We start from the raw sequence: 24,072 nt of genomic DNA, 5'->3' as shown, positions 1-24,072 counted from the left end.
TTTACGTGAATGAAAGAAGTAGCAACACTCCCCCTCCTCACACACAAACACACAGACACAAGAAATAAAGGGAAAAAGCATTAACGGGAAGGAATAACTGACATTCTGACTACATTATCCCAAAAGTACGAGAGTTAAAATTTACTGTTGTGCTACGGAGCTATCAGTATCTATTCCCTTCTGGGCCCTTGTATCACCGAGTTTAGTTTTAGCTATCAGTTCTTTGACCCTTCTGGGCTGTTATGCAACAGAGTTTGTTTTAGCTATCAGTACTTTGTCTCTTCTGACATGATGTGCTACGGAGTTTAGTTTTAGCTATCAGTAGATTGTCCGTTCTGGGATGGTGTACTTCGGAATTTAATTTTATTGTATTACCAAATGTCTTGATACGTGGCAAAAATGCGAACTAAAGCTCACCCCCACGCTTTGAGCCAATAAGAGTTCAGCTGTTGCTAAGCGAGAGAGCGGATGACGAAATGAGAGTGCAATTTCTTCAGCCGATAGCAGCGCTTGGAATGGAAGACTAGGTGTCAAGTCAATGTGGTATATCTATAGCTATCAGTATCTTTTCCCTTATAGGCTATTGTACCGCTTAGTTAAGTTTTAGCTATTAGTACGTTGTCGCTTCTGGGATGATGTGACATGGAGTTGTTTTAGCTATCAGTAATACACTTAGAAAATAATGTGAACCTTTTGGAGAAATATGTATTGACTGACACTTTTGAAATGAATATTTAAATTAGCTAAAATCGCCTGAATTCTATCTTACAGACTTGAGATGAAGATGCAATTGGGAGGACCTCGGACCTCGGGTTTCCATGTCCGTGATATCCTTGGTATGCCTGATGCCAAAGTGGCAGATCCAGCCGAGTCGGAGCAAACCCCTTTGTCAACAGGTAAGAAAAATAGTTATTTCAGTGTCTCTAATATATTAAAACAAATTATTTTTTAAAAAAGTTGCTTTCCCTAATGTATAAGAGAAAAAAGTTACTTTCTGTAGAAGTTACGATTTTTTTTCAAATGATGCTTCTTAGAAGCAACAGATCTTTCAAAATAAATCTTTCGATGCTAATACCTTTTTATAGTGTGGAAAACAGTAAATGCTGATGTTAGAAAATTGAAAGTTTGATTTAAAAAAAATTGATTGGTAGACTTCTTTCCGAACTACATTCCCACGGCTCTAAATTCAAAGAATCCCAATGTTTAATTAAAGAATCAAATCAATATGTTTATATAAAATTAGTTTTCTTTTCTCCAAGGCGGTTCCCAGGAGGGATTGTTTAGTTCAGACTTTTATTCATTCTTCCAAAGTCTCAAAACACTACGTTGCATACTTATTCGCTTTGAGTTTCTTTAATATTACAATATTAGCAATAGAATTGTATTTTGAAATTTATAACGTTAAAGCCTATATGATATATTAGATCGACCGTAGCTTTTAGATCTTATTTAAATTTCTAATAATTATTTTAATTCGAATATATAGGACTATTAGCTAAGAGGAAAAAATCTTACTTACTTCTGCTCCCATATGTTAACAATCAACTTCAGTAATTAATTATGCTTAAACTTGAGAGAGCTAACGAAAATGTAAAAGATAACCAGAAACTTGAAGTGAAATCTAAATTATTTTGCGGTACCCGACGACTCCCGAAACATTGCTAAGAATTAGTGTATCTGAAACTAGACTATAACATCCGATAAATCTAAAGAATGGTAAACATATGCTCCCATTCAGGATAGGTTTATGTGACTCACGGGCTGTAAGAAGGTAAAGTTCCACACTTACTTGCTCGACCTCAGCACTCAAAAGATGTAATGTGATTAGAATTTGAGTGGACGAGGCTAAAACAGAACTGAACCGTGATCATCGGGTTTGATCGGAAGACGCCTTACCTACCGACTATGCAACTGAGACTCTAAATTCTCAGAATGCAAAATGTTTCGTTGAAGAATTAAGTTCTTTTTTATATTTTTTAAAGCAAGGCTGAACGCATAAAAGCATACATATATTCACATTTTCCTTACCGCTCCTAAAGTACTCCAAAACTACTTTGTATATAATTCCACTTTATATGTAACTCTTCACCGCGTAACACGATGCATTTATAACAACAGCTATATTCATTCGTAGTCCTTTTAAACAGGCTTTGATTCAGTTGCTGAGAAATCAATGCAGAGTAAAAGAGTACAATTCAGCGGGTGAAAGAGTCATCGCGATCGTGGGAAGTCACTAAAAGCCATGTACACTTGAAATCGAGGCAACTAATTCTATTTTTTTCTTCTTTCTTCCATTTATCGACATTATTAGTTGCTTAATACACCTGCTCTCTTACCACCCTCGCATTCCACGCAAAGGAAATAGCGTTTAGAGTTTTTTTTTTTTTTTCAAAGTTTCCTCTTTCGTGCATGAATTTACTCGTAGTGCAATGCTTTCAAGTGACAATTCCCGCGACCTTATATAATGCTAGATATTAATCACTGACCACCATTCTTAGCCTATGCACAAATTCGAATAGTGAGTCATAACTAGAGTTGTGGGGTCGTGAGAATGGGTCAATTCTTTGGTTTAGCTTTTGTTTTATTACTAGTTCACAGGAGCTACACTTATTTTCTGATCATGAATCATTGAAACACAAGAGTTGGTGATACTACTGATTAACACGAAATTTATTAGCATTTATTGAAAGAAGTACTCTTCGATACTATATTAAAAAATAAGTTGTTTGTGAAATGTTCAATACATTGCTTTCTGTATCAATTTTAACAATAAATTTAACGTATACTCCGGAAGAACTGATTACAACACCTATCTTCATTTAAAATTGGACTAAAATTGGATCTAGTATCTATTTTACAATTAAGTAATTTGGTTCGATCACGGCCAAGTAAGTTTGTGGTGGACAACACCGTGTCCGTGGGTTTTCTCGGAATACTTCCGTTTCCTCCCACGCTCTCATTCCACCAATTTCTCCCATCATCATTCACTTGCTTTAATCATCGTGTCCCTCAGTCTAACAGGCATAATCGTGGGACGTTAAACTCAAAGATTTCATTTCAAATTTTAACTATAAACATGAGAAACAACTAAAGCAAGTTTATATAATATGCTAAATAGCAACTATCAGTAAATGTAACAATTTATAATTCCATCCTGTTTCCAGGCAAAGCAATTACTCGTAAAATAGTATCTAACGAGATCCATATCCGTACGAACTTTGATCAAAATCGAATGTACATTCTGTCTTCCCACGTATCTCTCTCTCTCTCTCTCTCTCTCTCTCTCTTTTTTTTTTTTTTTTTTTGTTTAGGAAAAAATAAACGATGATAATGTACTAAATAGCCTCTATCAATACATAGATCTAACAATAAATTTTATTACATTCTCAAAAGGGTTTCCCACGAGACGAGACGAGACATACATTTCGTGAAGAGATACAAGACGAAATAGAAACCTTCCAATAGAAACAGGTGTATTTTTTAATACTTCGGGACACCACTTTCAAGACACTTACTCGAGCCGAGCCAACTCTAATTCTCATGTTTGCAAACGAAAAATTGCTTTTTGTCGTCAATGTGTTAATCAATTAAAGAGGATTGGAGTACTTGCAATATGTATTATTATCAATAAAAATCATTCTACCGATTTATTCATTAAAGTCGCATGCCATATAAAGTTAATTTTATTGCTACCATTTGTAAAAAGGAAAAAAAAAAATACTAACTACAAGATGGAGTCACGAAGTCTCCTTGTAGAACAAAGAAAAAGTATCTTTGTTCATAATAAAAGGCAAAATTCACCGCGATAACACGTCTAGTAGCAGTTTAGTAATCATCATTGACTGACTCCTGAGTTTCTTTCTTTTTTTTTTCGTACGGCGAAAACACTTCATATTCTTCAGTTAATAGATTTTCTTTCATCCTCTTTTTCTTTACTTTTCTAACCCTCTTTTTAATTCTAAATGTTTCTCTACCGAACATTATTCCGTGATGGCACTACATCATGCTCTCGGTTCTTTTCCGCTCTCTTAGTGAGCTATATCGTTCACCAACTTCTTTTCATTTGATTGACTGGAAAACTTGGCCATCAAGGTTCGAAAAGCAAATTACAGCCTCTCTGGCCGCCTAATTACTCGCCTTTTCAGCTAGAGAGTGCTTGCATGCTTCCGTCTCGAAGCCCAAAGCAGCCAAATATGGATGGATTCTGGGAAGAAAGTGAGATTGGCAGATGATGGAAGGGAGCAAAAGGGGCAACACGAGAAACTCAAGCAGGATTTCTAACTTTTAAAATTTATCTAATTTTTGGTTTAAGTTTCTTAAAAGTTTGAATTACTGACGATACATCCTATGAAAGGTATGGCCGTTCATGTAATTTTACTGATGGATATGTGTGGTCACTAATCGACTTCATTGGTCTTTATTTCTTCTAGTGTTCATAAGCAGAAACATATTTTTATTACTGTACTAATTAAAACCACTAGTTGATATAGGGAGTATAGGATGAATAGCCAGGAGTCGGGAGATTCGATCGACAGTATGAGGAATTTGTACTGATGACACTGTACCCGTAAATATTAGGTGTATGTTCCTATTTCATTCACTTCCACCGGTAATTGGAACGAAGCTCCTCTACTCGAGTTAGCCTAGGCGTTCGTTTATCTGGATACCACTCCGAGATGCCTGACCCGTTCTTCACCAAATTTGACATGGTCATTCGAGAGCGCGCGTTGAATGTCGTAAAGGTCGCATGACCCGATTGGACATACACTGTAACCAATAACCGTGAAAATAAGTGCCTCCTACCATGAAAAATATACGGTTTACCGTTTTTCTAAAATAATGGTAGGAGACCGTTTTCCTGTCACGTGCTTGTGTCGGGCATGCGCATTGGAGAGAAAAAACACATGTTCGAACCGTGGATTGATGGCGCGTAGGTTCGGATGTGTTGTGCTTTGTTTTGTTCGGTTTCTTTCTTTTGTTTGTTTGTTTGTTTGTGTGTTTAGTGTGTGGTTTTTCTGGTGTGATATATACAGTACTAGTGTCGAAGATATCCTGGAAATTCAACATTAAGCAAGGTAATGAATGGGAAAGCACCATATTAATATTTGAACTTTGTTCGGTGACAAACAAAACTTTAGTTACCTATCGTGGCAAGCAGATCACTCTAAAGTGCAACGATGCGAAACCTAGAAGCTGCTGGATGTATAAACTAAAGTTCTTATGATAACCAACTACGAGTGCTGGTGAAGCTAGAATTAGAACCACAATGTTGAAATAATAATAATAATAATAATAATAATAATAATAATAATAATAATAATAATAATAATAATAATAATAATAATAATAATAAAGTGCTTCGTAGTTTACCGTACTTAGTACAGCATTACATAAATTGTGTTGCATCAACTGGAATTTTTCATGTTACAGAAATAAAAGTATACTGTCACTCATGTGTGCTCGAGGGAGGGGCAGGGGGTCGCTCCCATAGCTAATGAAAACGTGTTAAATTTCTTAATACAAATAAAAATTATCAAATGTAATAGGATATATAGTAACCAGGGAGATGAGTCCCCTAGAAAATTTTCATCGGGCGCCCATGCTGTCATTATTTTTTCTGGATAAATGAATTGTTAGATTTGAAAAATATTTCTGTAAATGTTTTTATCTTTAATTTTGTTCTGAGTACCTATAATCTGTTCTGGAGTCTTGTTAACACATTTGAGCGTTTAATAAATATGCAAAAGTTCGATACTCTGGAAGTTTGGTGACTTTTTTTTTTTTTTTTTTTTTTTTTTTTTTTGAGCATTGATGCCACTGTTACATAATTATACAAACACGTATTTATTAATTTGGGATAGCGGATACTAGATACTGTAGGCAGTGTTGTGAGAAGTCATATGGTTTTACACTTGTTTAGTCGTAGTTCTGGTCATTCTAAGCTGTGTTGTCGGGCACCTGCTTGGTTATCTGAAACCGTAATAATGCGACTAATCGAATGAATCGCTGATTACAATACTTGAGGACTATTAGTCTACTGGTACTCATAGCGAAATACATGCGATAAAGCTAGTCTTAACACTGCAACAGAATAAAAGGACATGAATATTTGTTCCAACTACATTTTCAAAACTCAGCTATGAAATTCAAGAAGTAGTTTTTTTTTTTTTTTTTGTATGTAATATCGTATCCTCTTCTGGTGTTTTGTTCAATACATGACAAAATTGGTAATTTTGAAAAAAAAAGCAATTTATGTTCAAGATGATATCAGAACAAGGGTTCGATATTACAAACTATGAATTAATTTCAACTTTTATTCTTATGGATATGCATGTCGTAGGTGCAACGCTTCTTTCGTTCACTTTTTTTTTTTTTTTTTTTTTTTTTTTTTTTTTTTTGTTAAGTAGTCTTTAACACCAGTGGACCAGCGTGCACTCTAGTTGCATCCATCCAGGAAAAAATATTGCTAGTTAGTGTGTGTACTGATACAATTTCCAGCAATTCGATGAAACTTGGGTCAATATATATTGCCCAGCAAGAATTCTTACTGGATCTAGCAAGAGGGCACGCTGGACCACCAAGGACCTCTAGATAGGGAATTGGTGTGATAAATCTTGTACGGTAATAACAAACCTGTGCTTTTTTTTAAAAAACGCGATCCCTAAATTTTACGGTAAATTACCGTAAAATATACGGTACCAAATTTGTTTCTAAACACGGTCAATATTATTTTGCTTCTAAATATACGGTCTGCCGTTTTTATGAAAAAACGGTGGTCCGTAAAATTTACGGTAATCGGATGGCAGCGAGAGTTGACGGTAATCGGTCAGTAAATTTAAGGCGAAATTTTTTACAGTGTACCATTGAGGAATAATCACAAAAAAAAAAAAGGAATCTCCGAAATGTCTGAACTAATCTCACCAAATTGGACGTGGCGATTGGAGAGCGCGCGTTGAGTGTCGTAAGGGATGCATGTTCCTATCGGACGTACCGTTGAGGAATAATCATCGAAAAAATGATGCCCAAAGACAACTTTGGAAAAGCATTTGGCGCGCGAATTCTCATAGAATTTTCAGCATTAAAAATAGGGCAAATCCCTTTCTGTTTTGTTCTACAAACAAAATTTTTTTTAAAGTCATTATACTTTTAGCTGATATGCCAAATTCAACTATTTGCATATGGTGTTTGTTCACGAAAACAGTTGATACCCTAAAAAAATTCTATAAATAATTAATGAAGGTCGATCACTTCGCTCCAAATTTGCAATTTCTGTATACCTAGCGATTATTATTATAAACAGTCTTTCTGAGTTTATAATACTTATTGAGCTATGAACAATTAAACACTTTTCTGATTTATATATCGTGTTTAATCCAATATAAACACCTTGTAAAATTTGTATCGGTTTTGAGAATCCATTTTTCAGATCCTATGCGGATACAAGCACCACTTAATTACTACAAAATATTCACTCTGCTACCAAATTCACGATACACTACTGGCTGCAAAGTCAGTGACTTGTTAGAAGCATCATTCCAGATATAGTTACCCGTAGTGCCTCTATCCATTCTGAAAAATACTATGCTTGAACTTACACAACAGTGTTGTATTTACAGTATATATTTATCGTACTAAAAGAAAAAGAAACAATGAAGTAACTTTAAGGGGAAAAAAAATTAAATGAGCATCTATCGGTATTTCCCTAATTTGTCTAGAGTTCAAACCCACATAATGCAATTGCAAGCGCCCCTCACGAATTTTAATCCCACATTTAAAAAAAAGGACGCTTATATTCGATTAAATACAGTATATTCAATTTCACGCACATTGTACGAAGTTACATGTTGAAGTTTCGAACTTTCTATCTTGTAGTCATTGTTATTCGATTTTAGTTACTACTTTGAGTTTTAAAAGCTAAGATTCACCTATTTTTGTGATGCCATAGAACAAAAAATAATCACTGATAATAGTATATTTGAGTGTTGACCCAGCATCGTGAGTTGATTGGAGAACTATTTGAATTATGAGGTCGGGAATCCGGTTCAGAAAGGCAGAAATAATGACGATGCCAAACGATATAGTGACCACACTTCGTCAATGTAAAAACATCTCGGCTGGCTTTGTTTAGTCGTAGTATAGCTTTCTTTCCAAGATTTTTGATACAGCAATGTTAATTTCCTTTCCCTTTGCTAAACTTTATCTGTAAAATAATAGTTTAATCAATAACTACGTCCAGTTTAATGTTATAACACGATAATAATAATAATAATAATAATAATAATAATAATAATAATAATAATAATAATAATAATAATAATAATAATAATAATAATAATAATAATAATAATAATAAACTTCTGTTAGTTCTCTTATATTACACACCTGGCGATGAAAGAACCTGACAAAACATTGACAATATCTCATTTCGAGATATAGATAAGCCACACTTCTGTTTAAAAGAAATTAGACCTATGTATACATTCAATCCTTAATACTACCATGGGAAGAGTGCAAATTGACAAAATATGCCCCCTAAATTTTCACTGGCCTCCCCTAAAATTTTCACGGTAGGCTTGCAAATGAACTATAATACGGTGATGAACTATAATATGGTTGGGTCGGACCCCCCTAACTTCTACCCCCCCTACATTTTTGGGTTGGCTACCGGCCTGAATTTTATCCCAATATTAGCCTTGAAACTCCATACCCAGAGGCTTTGTGGTAGTGAGAACAACAATGCTAATGGTTATTGCGTATATGAAATCAAATCAATTATGTAGTATCATATTTGTGCACAAATTTGATTTAAATAGAAAGAAACAAAAAGGAATATGACTGACTACGATATTACAAGCTACGAATGATATGTGTCCTTTCTAATCAAGTTAATGCAGACATAATGAATATGATTTGAAAGTTGGAAACGCTGCAAAAGAATGAGACGTAAAGCTCTCTCTCATCTGGAGGCCATCGTGGAATCCCTCCCTTCCTTAATTGACATAAAACCCGCCGACATTTGCCTGCAGGAAAGTAATCGTGCTAAATTTTCTCGGTCGTTCTTCGGACCCCGCCTTTTCATCCGCATTCTCACAGCAGAAGGGACACGGGATGGGACGGGGAGAGCTGCAAATAGAGCCAACGCCCTTCCAGGCTCAACAACAGTAGCTAAACAAACACACGAACACACTTACGACGATGAACTAGTTATAATAGAGGCGATGATATCTCGTTCACGCATTACCTTCTCTTATTTCCGACGGTTCCTTCTGTGATCACCAAAGAATCTCCGGACAACTGTATTCTCCCTAATCACTAGTTATGGGCCAAAATAAAAGCGCTGATCTTCAATGTGTTGCAACCCTTTGAAGCAGGCAACCCAACTTACTGTTAATCAACAATACTCGGAATTTTGGAAGCAAGGACGAAGTATACGTCTTCGAAAGTTACTTGTCCCTGGGTGCCTCATCACATTTCATATATATTTCATCAAATTATAGAAGTGTTATATGCAGTAGATTGATGATATACAAACTTTCTCAATAGCATGAATGCCTTTGGTACACGAAATTTCGAGTTTGTTTTCTCGGTGGAAGATCCTCGAATGCATTACAGTGGAAACTTGATTGCTGAAACTTGTAGGATTCGTCTTACGTGTGAGTCTCTATGGTGATAAATGACGTAAATAGAAATTAATCAATCAACCTCATAGAATTATTCAATCCATCTTTATTCTGAGAATTAAGAAACCGAGCAGGGAACTTGAAGAAATTTACATGACAAGCTGGTGTTCTACTGTAACACAGGTTGTCCTAAAGATTTTTATAACAATTCGGGACTATAAAAGAAAAATTTACGTACCAACAAATATATATATATATACCATATTTTACGGATTTTAAGACGCACCTTAATTTAAATGCCGTAACATTTTTCCAGTTTTTTGGAGAGTTTACGGTCTGTATATTCTAGTCCGTGGTTCTAGGTTTGTGATGGCGGGGAGGGAGGGAGACAGTGTTAGCAAGCTTGTGAATCTCCGCAACTCATGTTCGTCGCATCGGTGCACTGCTGCAACAGTTAAATCCAATGTTGCCAGATAGAGATAGGTTTTCCACGGCATTGGACATTTTTATATTAATTTGAGCATAAGATGCACCTGAATTTTGCAGGGAATTTTTCGAAGAAAAAGTGCGTGTTATCGTCCGTAAAATACGGTATCTATATATATTTTTTAAGAAAATGCAAATATATGATGTGGTGATTGGATATTTTGTGACTTAATTTTGCAAAACAACGCATACCAGTTCTTTTTTTTTTTACTTAGTACTTCTTTTCGTTCTATTTGAAAAAGGACTTCCTTGTGGTTAAGCGGTTAGCGTACGCGTCTTTGGCGTGGGAGACCCGGGTTCGGTTCCCGACGAGAGCTCATGTGATTCGGATGTCACTTTAAGCTGTAGATTCACGTCTCATATAGCCTCGCTGCTAAAAGGGTCGTTAAACTCAAAAGCAAATCATCAGGGAGGGGGGGGTACGGTGGCTCAGTGGCAGAGCGCTTACCTCTGCTGCGTGTAATCCCTGATTCGATCCCCGGCGAAGTAAGTTTGTACTGGACATCATGATGTCCATGAGTTTTTCGGGGTGCTTCCGTTTCCTCCCACATTCTCATTCCACCAATTCTTTCATCATCATACACTTGCTTTAATCATCCGTCTCCCTTAGCCTAAAGGGCATAAAGCGTGGGACGTTAAATTGAAAGAAAAAATTTTCAAAATCAAATCAAATCTATTTGAACAATACTTCTTATTATTTATTTTAGTTTTTCTTTCTTTTCATTCTAATAGTTATTTAACTTATCTATTTTATGAAAAATTATAGATAGATAACTATTAGAATGGAAAGGAATTGAAACTATAATATTTAATGGTGTTAAGTATGTACTACATTCACTGTATTTGCTTTTCAGCCCATTGATTTATATAGGAAAATATTTTTTTCTGTTTTCTTTGAAATTGATTGGAATTTTATTGATTTCTGCTTCAAGTCTAGCTAAACATCCTTTGAATTTGCAATGACGCTGTGTGGTGTCTCAGTGGGTATGAGACAATGTTTCAGAGGAAGAAGGAGGAGAATATTATTAAATATTAAAAATTATAGAAAACAAATACTTAATTTTCACGAAGTAAGGAGAATTTGAACAGATTTAAAGAAGAAATCAATAAAATCAAATAATTCAAAGTCTAGTTCATTTCAAAGAGAACTGAACATTTTTCTTCATATAACTCAAAGGAATTAAAAAGCAAAGATGGCGCGAGTGTTCAACATCGTTAAGTAGAAAATAAACAAAGCATTACTAGAGAACTTAAAAAAGTGCCATTCATTTCTGAGGCTTTACCATGCTCATGCATTTTTCCGCTACTAAACTTTTTAGCTATGCATTTTTTCCCCGATATTACATACAAACGTAAAAAAAAAGAAATAATACCATTTATAACATATGAAATCCATTTAGAACAAAAACATAAACAAGTTTGTTTGTGGCAACGAGAGAATGGCATCATTAAGAGCTTTATGATGGCTGCGTTGTTAAGGTCACTATATGAGCGTTAATGTAAAACACTTGAGCGCCTGTGTGGCGTCCACTTCTTTGAAAGCGGTTTGACCTCCGCCAGAATAATAACAACACAATAGAACAGAGCAATAGTCCTGCATGGAATACAGGTAATGGACGCTGAGAGGTAGAAACCAAAGCTATCAACACGCAACAGCCCAACTACCTATTGTTGTTAGCGAGTAGACAGATATTATGTTCAATGCCACCAACTCACGGCAACAAAATATAACTCTACAATTATTCTCTGCAATAAATTGCTAATATTTGTGAATATATAGTAACTAAGGAATCCAATGGTTTATATTTCCTCATCTGTGAAAAAGAAAGATAAATAAAACAATAGATATTTTGAGTCTAAAGTATAGATTTAGAGATGTTAGATACGATTGAGATACCATTCTACATCCTGAGCTTCTTTTTACAGTAGAAAATCAAACAGAAAAATCACGTTAAAGAAATTGAGATGAATATTTCTGATTTGTTGGAAAGTTTAATATTTTCGGTTTTTGTACTCGGCTTGTTCTGTTTCTTAACTTCAAGAAAATTTTCTTACACAAGTAATAAACAAATGTTATATTAGTAAGATTTGAAAAGTTAGTATTTAATTTTCTTGCATTCTTCCAATAAGAAATATATTTTAAAATAATATTGCCCGATAAACGTATAAACTATCCTGCTCTGTAGTAGTATTAACGAAAACCTTCTATTCATCTTAAATCAGAACAAAACACCATGTGTCGTGTTCGAAATAATCATCAAGACCAATATGAAATCTAGAAAAATCGTTTCAACATCTTAAAACATTTCAAGATTAGCCGTATTACTGTAGAACACAATTAACTGGATGCTATTAACAACTGAAGAAACACGAAAATTTGTGCTTTTGAAAGGAATAAATTTAGAACAAATTTTTACTTATAGCATCAATCAATATTATGCTATAAGGTAAGGTTTATGTTTAATTCCAAAACATTATGATAGGGCTAATATTAGAAGTGTATTGTAAAGAACAGTTCTCTAATTTATTGGAAAGTTGGAGATACTGTAAGAACAGTGTTTTCGTACCTAATCCAACGGCTACACATATTAGTATATTTCTTTCTACTTTAAAGTTATATCCTGAACATAGAAATTGTTAAAAATAGTTATCATTTACAAATTGGAATAATATTATCCTTATATTAGAGTATCATAAATTACATAGACATATATTACAAACTACCATACTACGTATCGTCGCATGAAAACCAGAGGAACATAACTCCACTTTCGTCGGTTTACAGGAGAGAGTTTTTTTTTTTTTTTTTTTTTTAACAAATGTTGTTTTAATAAGATGGAAAACGTATTATTGCATAGCACAAGTCAATAACAAAGTCGTCTTCAATAACACTCAAACAACACCAAGTGGGGCTTTCAGAATTATGTTCATAATCCAAGGAAACAAATTCCATTCTTGGAGTTACATTCCTTTGGTTCTCATAGACGATATTACAAACGTACGTAGTACTAAGATCTATTCCAGGCAACCTGATAGGAAACTCCCCTTCCTCCCACCACTCTCCAGTACGGAGGGGAAATCAAGCCGTTGACCTTTACAGGGAGGGAAGCTTTTCTAAGAAACAAAATCGTGTACACACTAAATTCGTACGTCAATTCGCTCGCACCTGATGGTGAGAAAGCACTGACTGCTGTTTTTACCTGTCAACCCCGAAAAACAAACAATTACTGTTTTTAATTGTTGTCTTTAAGAAAAGTATTTTTTACTATTTATGTATTAAAGTTTTGGCTTTAGTCCTATTTATTAAATTGCATTTCTAGAAATAAGAACTAATTCGTTATAAAGTTAATTTCCATCATTGTTTCACTTAAGAATCGGGAGAGAAAGCAAACCAATCCTGTCGACATTCTGTCTTTATTTACAATTTCAAGGAAGGTAATCTTCTGGCTATCTGAGTATCGAGTGCGCAGACTATCGACCTGTGCAAATATTGTATGAATTTAGCGTGTGTGGTAACTATATTATATATAGTGTCGTGTGAAATTAGTGCATATTAAATTGTATTCTGTATCCATTATGTTTTGTATAGTTTATATTATCTGAAACAAATTTTAGTGCATATTAAATTGTAAATAATTGCGTATTTAGTGCTTTGTGAAGCGACAATTCATGATGCTTGCAGTAGTTCTGCGATAAAACATGAGCCCGGGACAGCGTTACGAAGTGGTGAGAAGCGTTGCATTTTGAATATCTTCCATGCTTTAAGAGAACAACACCCTAATTTAACTGTTGAAGAATTCGCCGACATGACTGGGAAACAGACAAGTGTAGGAAAGGCAACTGTTTATAGAAGTAGGCGGGAGGCTAAATTTAATGAAAATAAATTAAGAAGTCCCAAAAATACGCGTACAAGTATTTCCCCTCTCGGAAAACTATGACGACTTCACGAAATCGGCAATTCGATCAAAGGTTCATCAGGTCTTTTCCCGTAATGAATTGCCAACGTTAAATAAAATTCTGATAGCTATAAATACCGATGATGAACTGCCCTGCTTTTCTCACTCAACTCTCCATAGACTGTTGAAAATAATGAAATTCAAGTATGTATAGCACCCATTAATTGCATTGACCTCCAGACAAGAGTTCTGTGAGAACTAAAAAGTTTTGTTGGGGCCGTGGTGGCTTTGTGGTAGAGCGTTCACCTCTGGGGCATAAGGCCCTGGTTCGATCCCAGCTCGTGCTTAGTGGGCTTTGTGGTGGACAAGCACTGTTTTTGCAGATTTTCTCGGAGTTCTACTGTTTCCTCCTACTTTTTCTTTGCACTGTTTCATTCATTCTCATCACAGTCTCCTTTAGCCTACCCGGCATAACTGTGATACGTAAAACTCAAAGATTTAATTTCATTTCCAAACATCTGTTACTCTCCCTCCCCCTCAACGGTCGTCAGGACTGTTGACAACTCCGTTTTTATTAAAATAGTCAAGAAACAATTCAAAAGTCAGTTTCCTCTATTATCAATTGGCTAAACTCAAGGCCAACGAAAGGGCCGGGTGAGGATTGCAACCACACAAGGCGCCAAATTTTAGGGGATTTTAGGGGCGTCAAATTCACTATGATGGTTAAGCTCCAATATTATAATTTTGCTTGAAACGACAGACTCAGACATGGACCTGTTCAAATTACGTAGCATCTGTAGTTACTATTTCGTGTCAGGCTTCAATCAATCTGGGATTGTTTTTCTAAGTCCACCATAACAAATTTTCCCCCTTAATAAACTCAGAAGACTTCAGTGTTGATGAATCTTGTATGTATGATGCTTTACCGTAAATTTATCGCCGCGTATTAATAAACAACAAACAAAAAAAGATACTTTGCCACCATCACATCAGGTGTACGTACGAAGAGAAAAACGTAGGAAAATGATTTCATTGAAAAATAATCAATAGAAACCAGGGCATTTGCCTGAGTTGAGGCGCCCGGGGCGAGACGCATTTATTCACTATTATCAGTGTGTATACATATGGTTATTTTTCTTCTGGTTCTTTTTAATGTAAGAACACATGTATATAAGAGAGGAAACAAGAAGTGTATTATTATTATTATTATTATTATTATTATTATTATTATTATTATTGTTGTTATTATTATTATTATTATTATTATTATTATTATTTCAGGTTCTATTGTTATTATCTTAACGCACTGATAATTTACCCATACATACGTATTGTACTTGGTTTCCGATTTTATATTATGAAATTCATGTATCAAAGCAGTAAATACCAATTCAATTACCAACCCTGACATCCCTTGCCATTCCAACATTATGTCATAACCCCGACTGCCAAAAAAGAAGGAAAATAAACAATACAACTGTTCAATAAAATTTCCATTAAAATGACACATCTGCTACTTACTCACTAATGCAGGTAAATGTCATTAAGTGTTTTAAAATACTCAATGTTATTATGAAAGTTGTAATTTATTATTTAGGCCTAGACATATTTAAATACACTCTATACCTCCGTGTGCGGGGGCTGATGGTGGAAGACGGAACACCAACATTCACCTGTACTTGAGCGTGGTGGGGGAAAAAACTTCTTCTTTTTCCTATCCTTTTATGTGAAACAGAGAATAGGAACTACGATAAAAACAATTTGTGTACTATTTACGTTGTTGACACTAGTTTTAAATCTATCTATGTGAATAAATAAGAACATTTGACATAGCACTAACTCAGCATATATTAATAATAGCTTGTGCTAATTTCGGCGATATATTATTGCCTTCATTATATACATCATATAATGTATCTCATGAAGACACTGAAGTTATTAATATATATTCTAGTGCTTTGGTCAGATTTTACCATTTTTTTTTCATAGTTATAAACTTGCAGTTTTGATAAATACTATTTAAGATCAACTTCATTTTGTTTCTTAGCTGATCTTTAAAATCATATGGTCTTAATTTTGAACGAAAATAATTTCAGCTTTCTGGTGACTATAGGCCTATAGTTGTTAGCATACATATCTTCGGCGCAGGGATTTGAGTTCTATTCCCGGTGGAAGTTCATGTTGCTTGAGTCCCACGTTAAGGTGTAGAACCAAGTCTCATGTAACCTCGGTGCTAAAACGGGTCGTTAATATCCAAACTAATTACAAATAGAAAAATAAATATGCAATATTATCAGTGTATAACGAAAAAAAAGTCCAAAGATGGGACATATCTAATCTCATTAAGCTGAAGAAAATGATATAAATAAGGGTAAAAACCTTTTGAGAAAATTGGAAAAAAAAAAACGAATTTTTTTAGTAAATGTAAAAATTAATAATTGTGCCATAACCCCGCTAACCATTGAGGTAAAACTAATACAGAAGTAGGGGGCTATATTGTCATCAATTTTTTCATAATGACACATGTAAGGTGACAGTACATAGTGTAGTTAGTGAGATATGGCCAAAATGTTGATTAGTTCTTAATTAATTATAATACTCTTGACAGATTGTATGGAGCTGAAAAAAATAAAATCAAAATCTGATTTGTATTTTTGAGAAAATCGACAAAAATGAATTATTATTATTATTATTATTATTATTATTATTATTATTATTATTATTATTATTATTATTATTATTATTATTATTATTATTATTATTATGTTAGAAAAAAGTATGTCATTCGTTGTCAGTTTGACGTAGCAGTTGATAGTTTTATCCTGCTGGAATATACCTACTATTTATTTATTTATGAAAAATCTACACACTGTTAAGTAGCAAATTGAATGAATTGTTGTTTGATTTCTCCTAACAGTAGTGCACAGATTACTTGTAATTTTTTTATAATATTAAAATATGATAATGCTTTTCTTTGAGTCAGTTTTTCAATATTTGATTTTTAAAAATTATTTTTCCCAGCAAAATAGAAACAAAAAGTTTTGTGTCTGTAGTATATAATATAACGTTTCTATCAGTAGACAAGAAACCTGTCAATAATTTTACATTTTGCTTATTTAAACGTTTAATCCAATACAATCTCAGATGGAAAAAATCTTGCGAAACAAAAATTTTAAAGACTCCTCTAAGATTATTCAATTATGACAAAGAAAAATTAAGGCCCTTGACTTTCAAAGAGGTAATACACACGAAAAACAAAGTAACGGTTAGACTTAATTTGATCTAGGCTAGCTTTATGTGAGGGTAAAAATGTATTTTTCTAAATATACTTTATATAAGATCGAAATGGAAATTAACTTGGAATTCTGATAGAGAGTTTCTTTGAAGAAAACCTTTTTGATTGGCTACACTGGCTATTCTCTTAGTTCCCCTTTCGGATACTCCCCATTACTTCAACTAATCTGAAGAGTTTATCTCGGTTACGTTGAAGAGTGCTACAAGTACAACCACTCACACGAAGGCCACGGATCGAAAGAACTAAATTACCCGCAGAGCCTGTCAAAGAAACAACCAATTATTTTTGTCGACCGATTTCCAATTGCACGCATTGTAACCGTTGTCCTGTGTGTGCTTATCTGTAACTGAAATAAGAAAGAAAAAAAGGACATATCCATCTACAATATAGCATATATACAACACACGTATATTGCATGGCTTGCAAATGGCTTTGGTAACAAGTAAAAGGATTATGAGTACTTTGTAGAAGATAGCAGAATGGGGTAAAAGCTAGAAGAGAAATCAATGGCTTCAAAAACCATAACAACAACGCAATAAATTGTCGATATAAACACGACAGGAAAGCTTTTACAACAATTTTTTGTATGTATCTACAATGTGAATAAAATGATTGTCTTATTTATGTAATTACATATAGAATGATAGGCTTATTACGAACAATATTGATTCACAATTTTACATAATATAGCATTTTGGGTGATTTACTTCGTGTAGCTTTCTTTAATGTAATATACTTATATTCACTGTATATATGCGTTTAAAACTTATGTTCTTTGTACTCTTGTTCAATATTTTATATTAATATCTCTTAATAACTAAATTAATTACCCACAGACCAACATAACGAGATGCAATATGAATTTAAATGTGATCTAAATTATGAACGTGGTTGCTCCTATATCTTAAACAACTCGTTAAAGGATAATTTTTCGAAATTTTGTCAATTAGTTTAACTGGAGAAAAAGATTCTTTACTACGAAATAAAATGAAATGTAATATTTCAGTTAATCGTCCCACGATTATGCCCTTGAAGGGAAGGGAGACGATAATCAAGGCAAGCGAATGATTATGGAAGATTTGGTGTTATGAGAATGTGGGAGGAAACGGGAATAGCCTGACAAAACCACCACATCTTTACTGGAATATAGAGAATATTACGATCTCCCTGCCCTTCCAGAAAGCAAAAGCATCTTACATTCTTCTTTTTTGTATTTTTATAAAAATGCACAAAGACAATGAAGAGTATCGGAGTTTCTTGGAATTTTGTCGCTGAGCCGTTTATTTGACACCCAACACATTTTTCTTTTAATTATACTTGATTTTTTGCATTTAATAATATGGGTTTAGCATTTTGAAGTTTACATAACTGGTTGTTCACAAAAGGATGTCAATCCTTGAAGTTTTAATAGTGATAACATGGAAGCTTATGGATTTAGATAGATAGTCGTAAAAAATTGCTCTCGTTTCATTTTCGCTTCAGTCGAAAAAATTTCAGTTCAGTGGCTCGACCACTTTGTAGTTTATGTAAAAGCATGTATGTGTGTAGGATTTTGTTGCAACTTTCACAGAACCGTCAGAATACGTGGCCTCGTTTAAATTGATGTATATAAATTTATATTTAAATACGAAATAAGATCATGACTTCATTAAGAAATAAATGTCTGAAACGTATGCAACCCATTCTACATAACTCTTGGTTGGGTTTCGTCATTTACAGGATAATTTGCTTGCGGGAATTTCCCGAATGATCCATCCTTCTTTATATATAAAGAGATGCCCCAATTAAATGTAACTTATAGATACTTCAATAGTGGTTATCTATGAACTTTTTTAATATTCGAGTTAGATTATGGTAATATATATGGTATTTTCTTTCTAAAGATGTCAGTAAACAGTTTTGCCAGAAAAAGAAGAAAAAAAGAAAGAGTAAAAAGAAAAGTAAAACGTCACCATGAACTCACAAGGGAAATTAAACATAATGATAGGGCCACGAGGTTGGAAAGACGAAAAAGTGCTGTTAAATTTCTTTCATATTCTAATTTAAAACTCTCGACTTGCTCCTCGACTGGGAATCGTAGAAGAGGTAGTAGACCTTAGAAAACTCGCTAGCTACATTACCTTCATTAAAAGAGAAAACTGAATAATTCCTATGGACAATATTTCAACTGAAATTAAAAGTCTCTGGGTGATTATGATGACCAGCTTGAACACTTCATATGATGGCTGAAGTCAAATATGACTTACAGATTTTCCTCTTTATATTTCAATACATTGAATAGGAAAGTTTTTATACCGATAGTTATCACGTTGAAGCGTGCTCATGTTCTTTTGGAGTCATTCTGTAGTTGCCGCAACAGGAAGGTAACCAGACTTTAGGATGTTTCGCGAAGGCAGTATTCTAATTAATATTTCGTCTCCGGTGAAATTCTCTCCCTATTCTTTGAAGTTAATTATAAGTTAATATTGAGATTATTTTGAAAATAGTAAGTTATTCATAAAATAATAAACAAACATTATTATTATTGTAAAACCAGTAGGAATCACTTGCCACAAATGTAGAACCTTCAATGCTTACGATATCTCTCTGATCTCTTCGTTTTGGCTTGTAATACATTCTAACAATTAAAAAATCTTCCTCTTCTTCTTTACCTCCCTCATTTGTTTTGCAATACATTTTCTATTGCACCCTTCCTAAACAATCTGGAATATTAAAATAATAAAAAACTAAGTCTCCGTTCTTTATTGAGGCTAACATTCCACTGCTCTCTAAATTAGAAAAGAAAATTATCTATGTTTCAAACAGAAAACAAGAGAAAAGTGAGTTAGATGATCGCTATCGGTGTATGAAAATTCTTATACATTTTGTATTCTATGAGCAGCATGATACATAAATATTAGCAAGGTTACAAAGATTATAAATCAATTGTTTTGCATATGCATATTCAATGAACATGATATATTAAAATATTTCTAATTTACATTTTTTGTACGCTCTTTCAAGAGTAATAAATGTCTTTATTATATTATTTGAGGTACAATTTGTTCTATAAATTAATACATAGAAAATATTTATCTATCTACTTTATTTTTAAAAAGGATTTGTTGTAAATCTGAAGAATAATTTTCTGATATAAACATTCTGTGTCTTAAGCTCACTTTGCATGTTTGGTTTATTCCCACAGGTCCATTAGCTCTGGTGCATGGAGGCCACAACTTCGGACTGGCAGGCTACAGCCATATCTGTGATTTGTCGGGAAATGAGCAGCTGTTTCCAGTCCCAGCTTCTCGATGGCCACCTCCACAAGATGATCACGACCCAAGTAAGTCACGATTTTTTGTCTCTGTTGGAATGGAAAAGAGATCAATGCTGGAATAGCATTTCAGTGGTGATTATTTATATTAATACAATTATATGTAGTCGCATCCACAGATAATATGTTATAGCCTGCACCAAATAACTTACGAATATATTTTGTATACAGTGAGAGAATTTTGAAAATAGTAAATATTTTTGAAACCATTACTTCAAAAAGAAAACTTGTAATAGAATACATGAATGTCATTTTTCAAAAAGTATTTCCAAAAGGAACAATCTGAACAGGCAAATATAAAGTGATAGCTCACTTACTCTTCATCAAATGGAAGAAAAAATATGTATATCTGTATCATTGCACATTATATTTTAAAAGTAAAGATAAATCACAGAAGGCATCTTTGTGATTAAACTTCACTGAGTTATGAGTTATTTTTGGAATTCTTTCCGGAAAGAAACATGTTTCGATAAGGTTCTGTTTAGATCGACAGAAAATTAGTATCGATGATGCATGAAGAAAAATTCATCCACCCTACTACTTACATATTTTAGTGCCAATGATTTGTATCCCCAAATACATTTATTTTGAACAATAAATTACAACTGGCATCAGCAACCGTGATTTTTTAAAAATAATTTTGATTAATTGATCATCTGTGTGTTCGAAGCTGCTCATCAACTTGAATTTTATGAAAGGTAAATTACTTAATAAAGGTAAATTCTTTGCGTCAATATATGTGTATACTAATATGATAGGCTATTGTTTTTATAGGTTTCTTAATCATCAAAAGTACTCCGATATATCGATCATGTAGCATTATTGATTGGAGGTATGATCGCCAATTTATAATACACTGTGAATCAGAAGGAAATAAAACCCACACGGGGACCACATTCAATTCTTCTTTCCCTCTCTTTGAGACAATAGTGCACTGAATGTGTGGAAATCATACATTTTCTGAATCTCTGTTCTTTTCTACGTAATTCTTCTTCTTGTTGCATGTGTATAGGGCCAATTAGGGCTTGAGCTACGAATATTTGGAAGTTCAGTAACTAGATATATGAAATATGATTTTTTCATAAGTCGGCTCAGCTCCAACGGTCTAGCCTTGCAGAATGGAGCTTCATAACCAGAAGAATATATAAATAATAATAATAATAATAATAATAATAATAATAATAATAATAATAATAATAATAATAATGATAATAGTAATTGACAGTTAAAAGTAAAATCTCTATTCAAGTATTTTATGATGTCCTTCTACACTTTTCCTATTATGCAAGGAGTTTTTTTTTAAAAAAAAAACATTAAACCCTCATACATTTATTTTCATTCATGAGCTGGATGATATATACTCGCTGGCTGGATCCGGCCCATGGGCCATCATTTAGGCACTGGAGATGGTTTGACCTTAACTTGTAAACCTTACAACCAGCACCAAACTTATAGGAGACGTAGATTTACAATTTAATATGAATTTTCAATCAGATGAAGTTTTACCCCCCCCCACACACACAAAAACCATTGTATACAGTAGATGCTGTCTCTTCTTAGAATTGAAGTCTTAAAAATATTCGGGTGATTTATTTTAACGGAAATTATTTTCGTAGATATCTTCAAGTTTGGACACTGTTCTTTTGTTGGTTGCTATAAATGTTGACAATAAATTCATCTTTATTCTTTTAACATTCAGCTTTCCAAATTTTAACTTCAATAATTGAATGAGTGAGTTGAAAAAGATACACATTCCAGAAAATAGGCAAGGTAAAGTGGAAAAGCTATTTTGTTCTTTATAGGTTCCGATATCTCTTGAGAAGAAAAAATATTATATTCGTTAATTTTACATACTCTATACCAAGACCTGCGGAAAAATATAGAAAATGAAACGTTTACCTGAAATATGTTCATTTTTCTACCCAGTATCAGAAAGTTGAGGTTTTTGGAATGTGTGTCTTTCCCAAATCACTCATTCCTTTTATTTGTTTTGGAAAACCTATGAATTATTTTTAGGAGTTGTACCTTATAAAAAGTTATATTTGAATTTGAGCAACAATATGATGCAAACCTTAAATCAACCCGAAAAAAATCTTGAATTTAAAAGAGTGACTCTAGTGTTACTTTGTATTTCCTATAAGGATTAACTTGTGATGAGGGGAGTGATCCCACCTCACTTCTCAAATATTAGAGGCAAGTATTGTTGCCATTGTATCTCTTACTATAGCATATATAGGTACATGGATGGATGAGAGCACATATCTCAAACATGTGACTGTAGAAAATCTTGACCCAATGTCAGCAAAGACCGGTTTTTCTGCCATATTATTGGTACGGGAATAGAAAGGAGGTAGCTACAAGCAGCTGCTGAGTATACTAGCGTCCGTAATTTACATATTCATGATATTTCCTACAGCTGCATCTTTTGTATATGTCCTCTTCCAACAAAAGAGATTTTTTGCTAATGGTAAAAGGAGGTGGAGTTTTCTTTGCAAGATCCCCACCTCCTTGATACCTCAAAGAGCCAATCAGATCGTTCTCCATCCAGCATCACTAACAGTTGTTGATTGTCATCTTGACCCGCTTGGGGTGAATATTTTGTCACGGTGAGTTAAGGTCGCTGCCAAGGGTCACATCGAGTATAACAAGAGAGAGCTTCTCAAAGCTCAAGTGGGATTCTGGGAAATTGTATGCTTTATGAGAAGGATTAGAGGTAGCAAACAAGGATATTAAGTACCTCTCATCTTGCTCTCTCTATAGATGTATGAGACGTATGTATGTATGTATGTATGAGTAAATGGTACCCCTTTCGCTCCTGTCTTCTCCTGTTTATACTTCCTTCCCATTTGGAGAAGGGATCAGAATCTAAGGTGTTTGTTTGTGTAAAGTAGCATTACATTTGAAGTTGTACTGCTACTTAAAAGCACTTGAAGAAAGAACAAGTCTCTTAGGAAGGAAAAAAAAAAGATTAGTCAATACAAACAAGCTACAGCTTTGGAAACTGATTTTCGTTTTTCTCTTCTTCTTGAGTACAAGATAAAAATAGTAGAGCCATGAATATACGTATTTCCAGAACATTTTTTTTTAAAATAAAATATTTGTTTTATCTGTTTGTCGGCTTTGCATTCCTTGTACAGTACTTAGTAATGAACGAGGCAAAAATTGTAGTGTCTAGGTAGAACTGATTCTTTCACAGTATTGCATATAGTAACCTCTAAATAATGCAACGATTATATATATGTGTGTGTTGTTAAGGACAATGGTCCGGTACGTAAGATACCATTTTTTGGTGGCCAGACCTGCACACTTATGCTACTTGTACTTTTATGCTGTTAAGATATAGTAAGCAGGGACGTCATCAATTATAGATGTGTTTTTAAGATGTATATACAACGAAGAAATAGTAAGAATTAAGGAAATACAGCTTTAAAGGAAGAAAAATAGTTTAATTTCTTGCACTAA

The 24,072-nt window shown here is 33.7% G+C and overlaps 1 protein-coding gene across 1 annotated transcript in view; it reads left to right on the top strand.

The window, feature by feature from the left end:
- LOC145695127 (uncharacterized) overlaps positions 1-24,072 on the top strand; it is a 67,760-nt gene that overhangs the window by 24,054 nt on the left and 19,634 nt on the right. The window contains exons 2-3 of the mRNA XM_081772051.1: positions 772-896; positions 20,482-20,619. Of these exons, the coding sequence (XP_081628177.1) occupies positions 772-896; positions 20,482-20,619 (263 nt within the window). The remainder of the gene's footprint in view (positions 1-771; positions 897-20,481; positions 20,620-24,072) is intronic.

Source organism: Thermobia domestica, chromosome 9 (assembly GCF_964235325.1).
Source record: "Thermobia domestica chromosome 9, izTheDome1.hap1.1, whole genome shotgun sequence".
In the NCBI taxonomy this organism is placed as follows: Eukaryota; Metazoa; Arthropoda; class Insecta; order Zygentoma; family Lepismatidae; genus Thermobia; species Thermobia domestica.
This window is presented reverse-complemented; position numbering and strand designations above follow the sequence as displayed.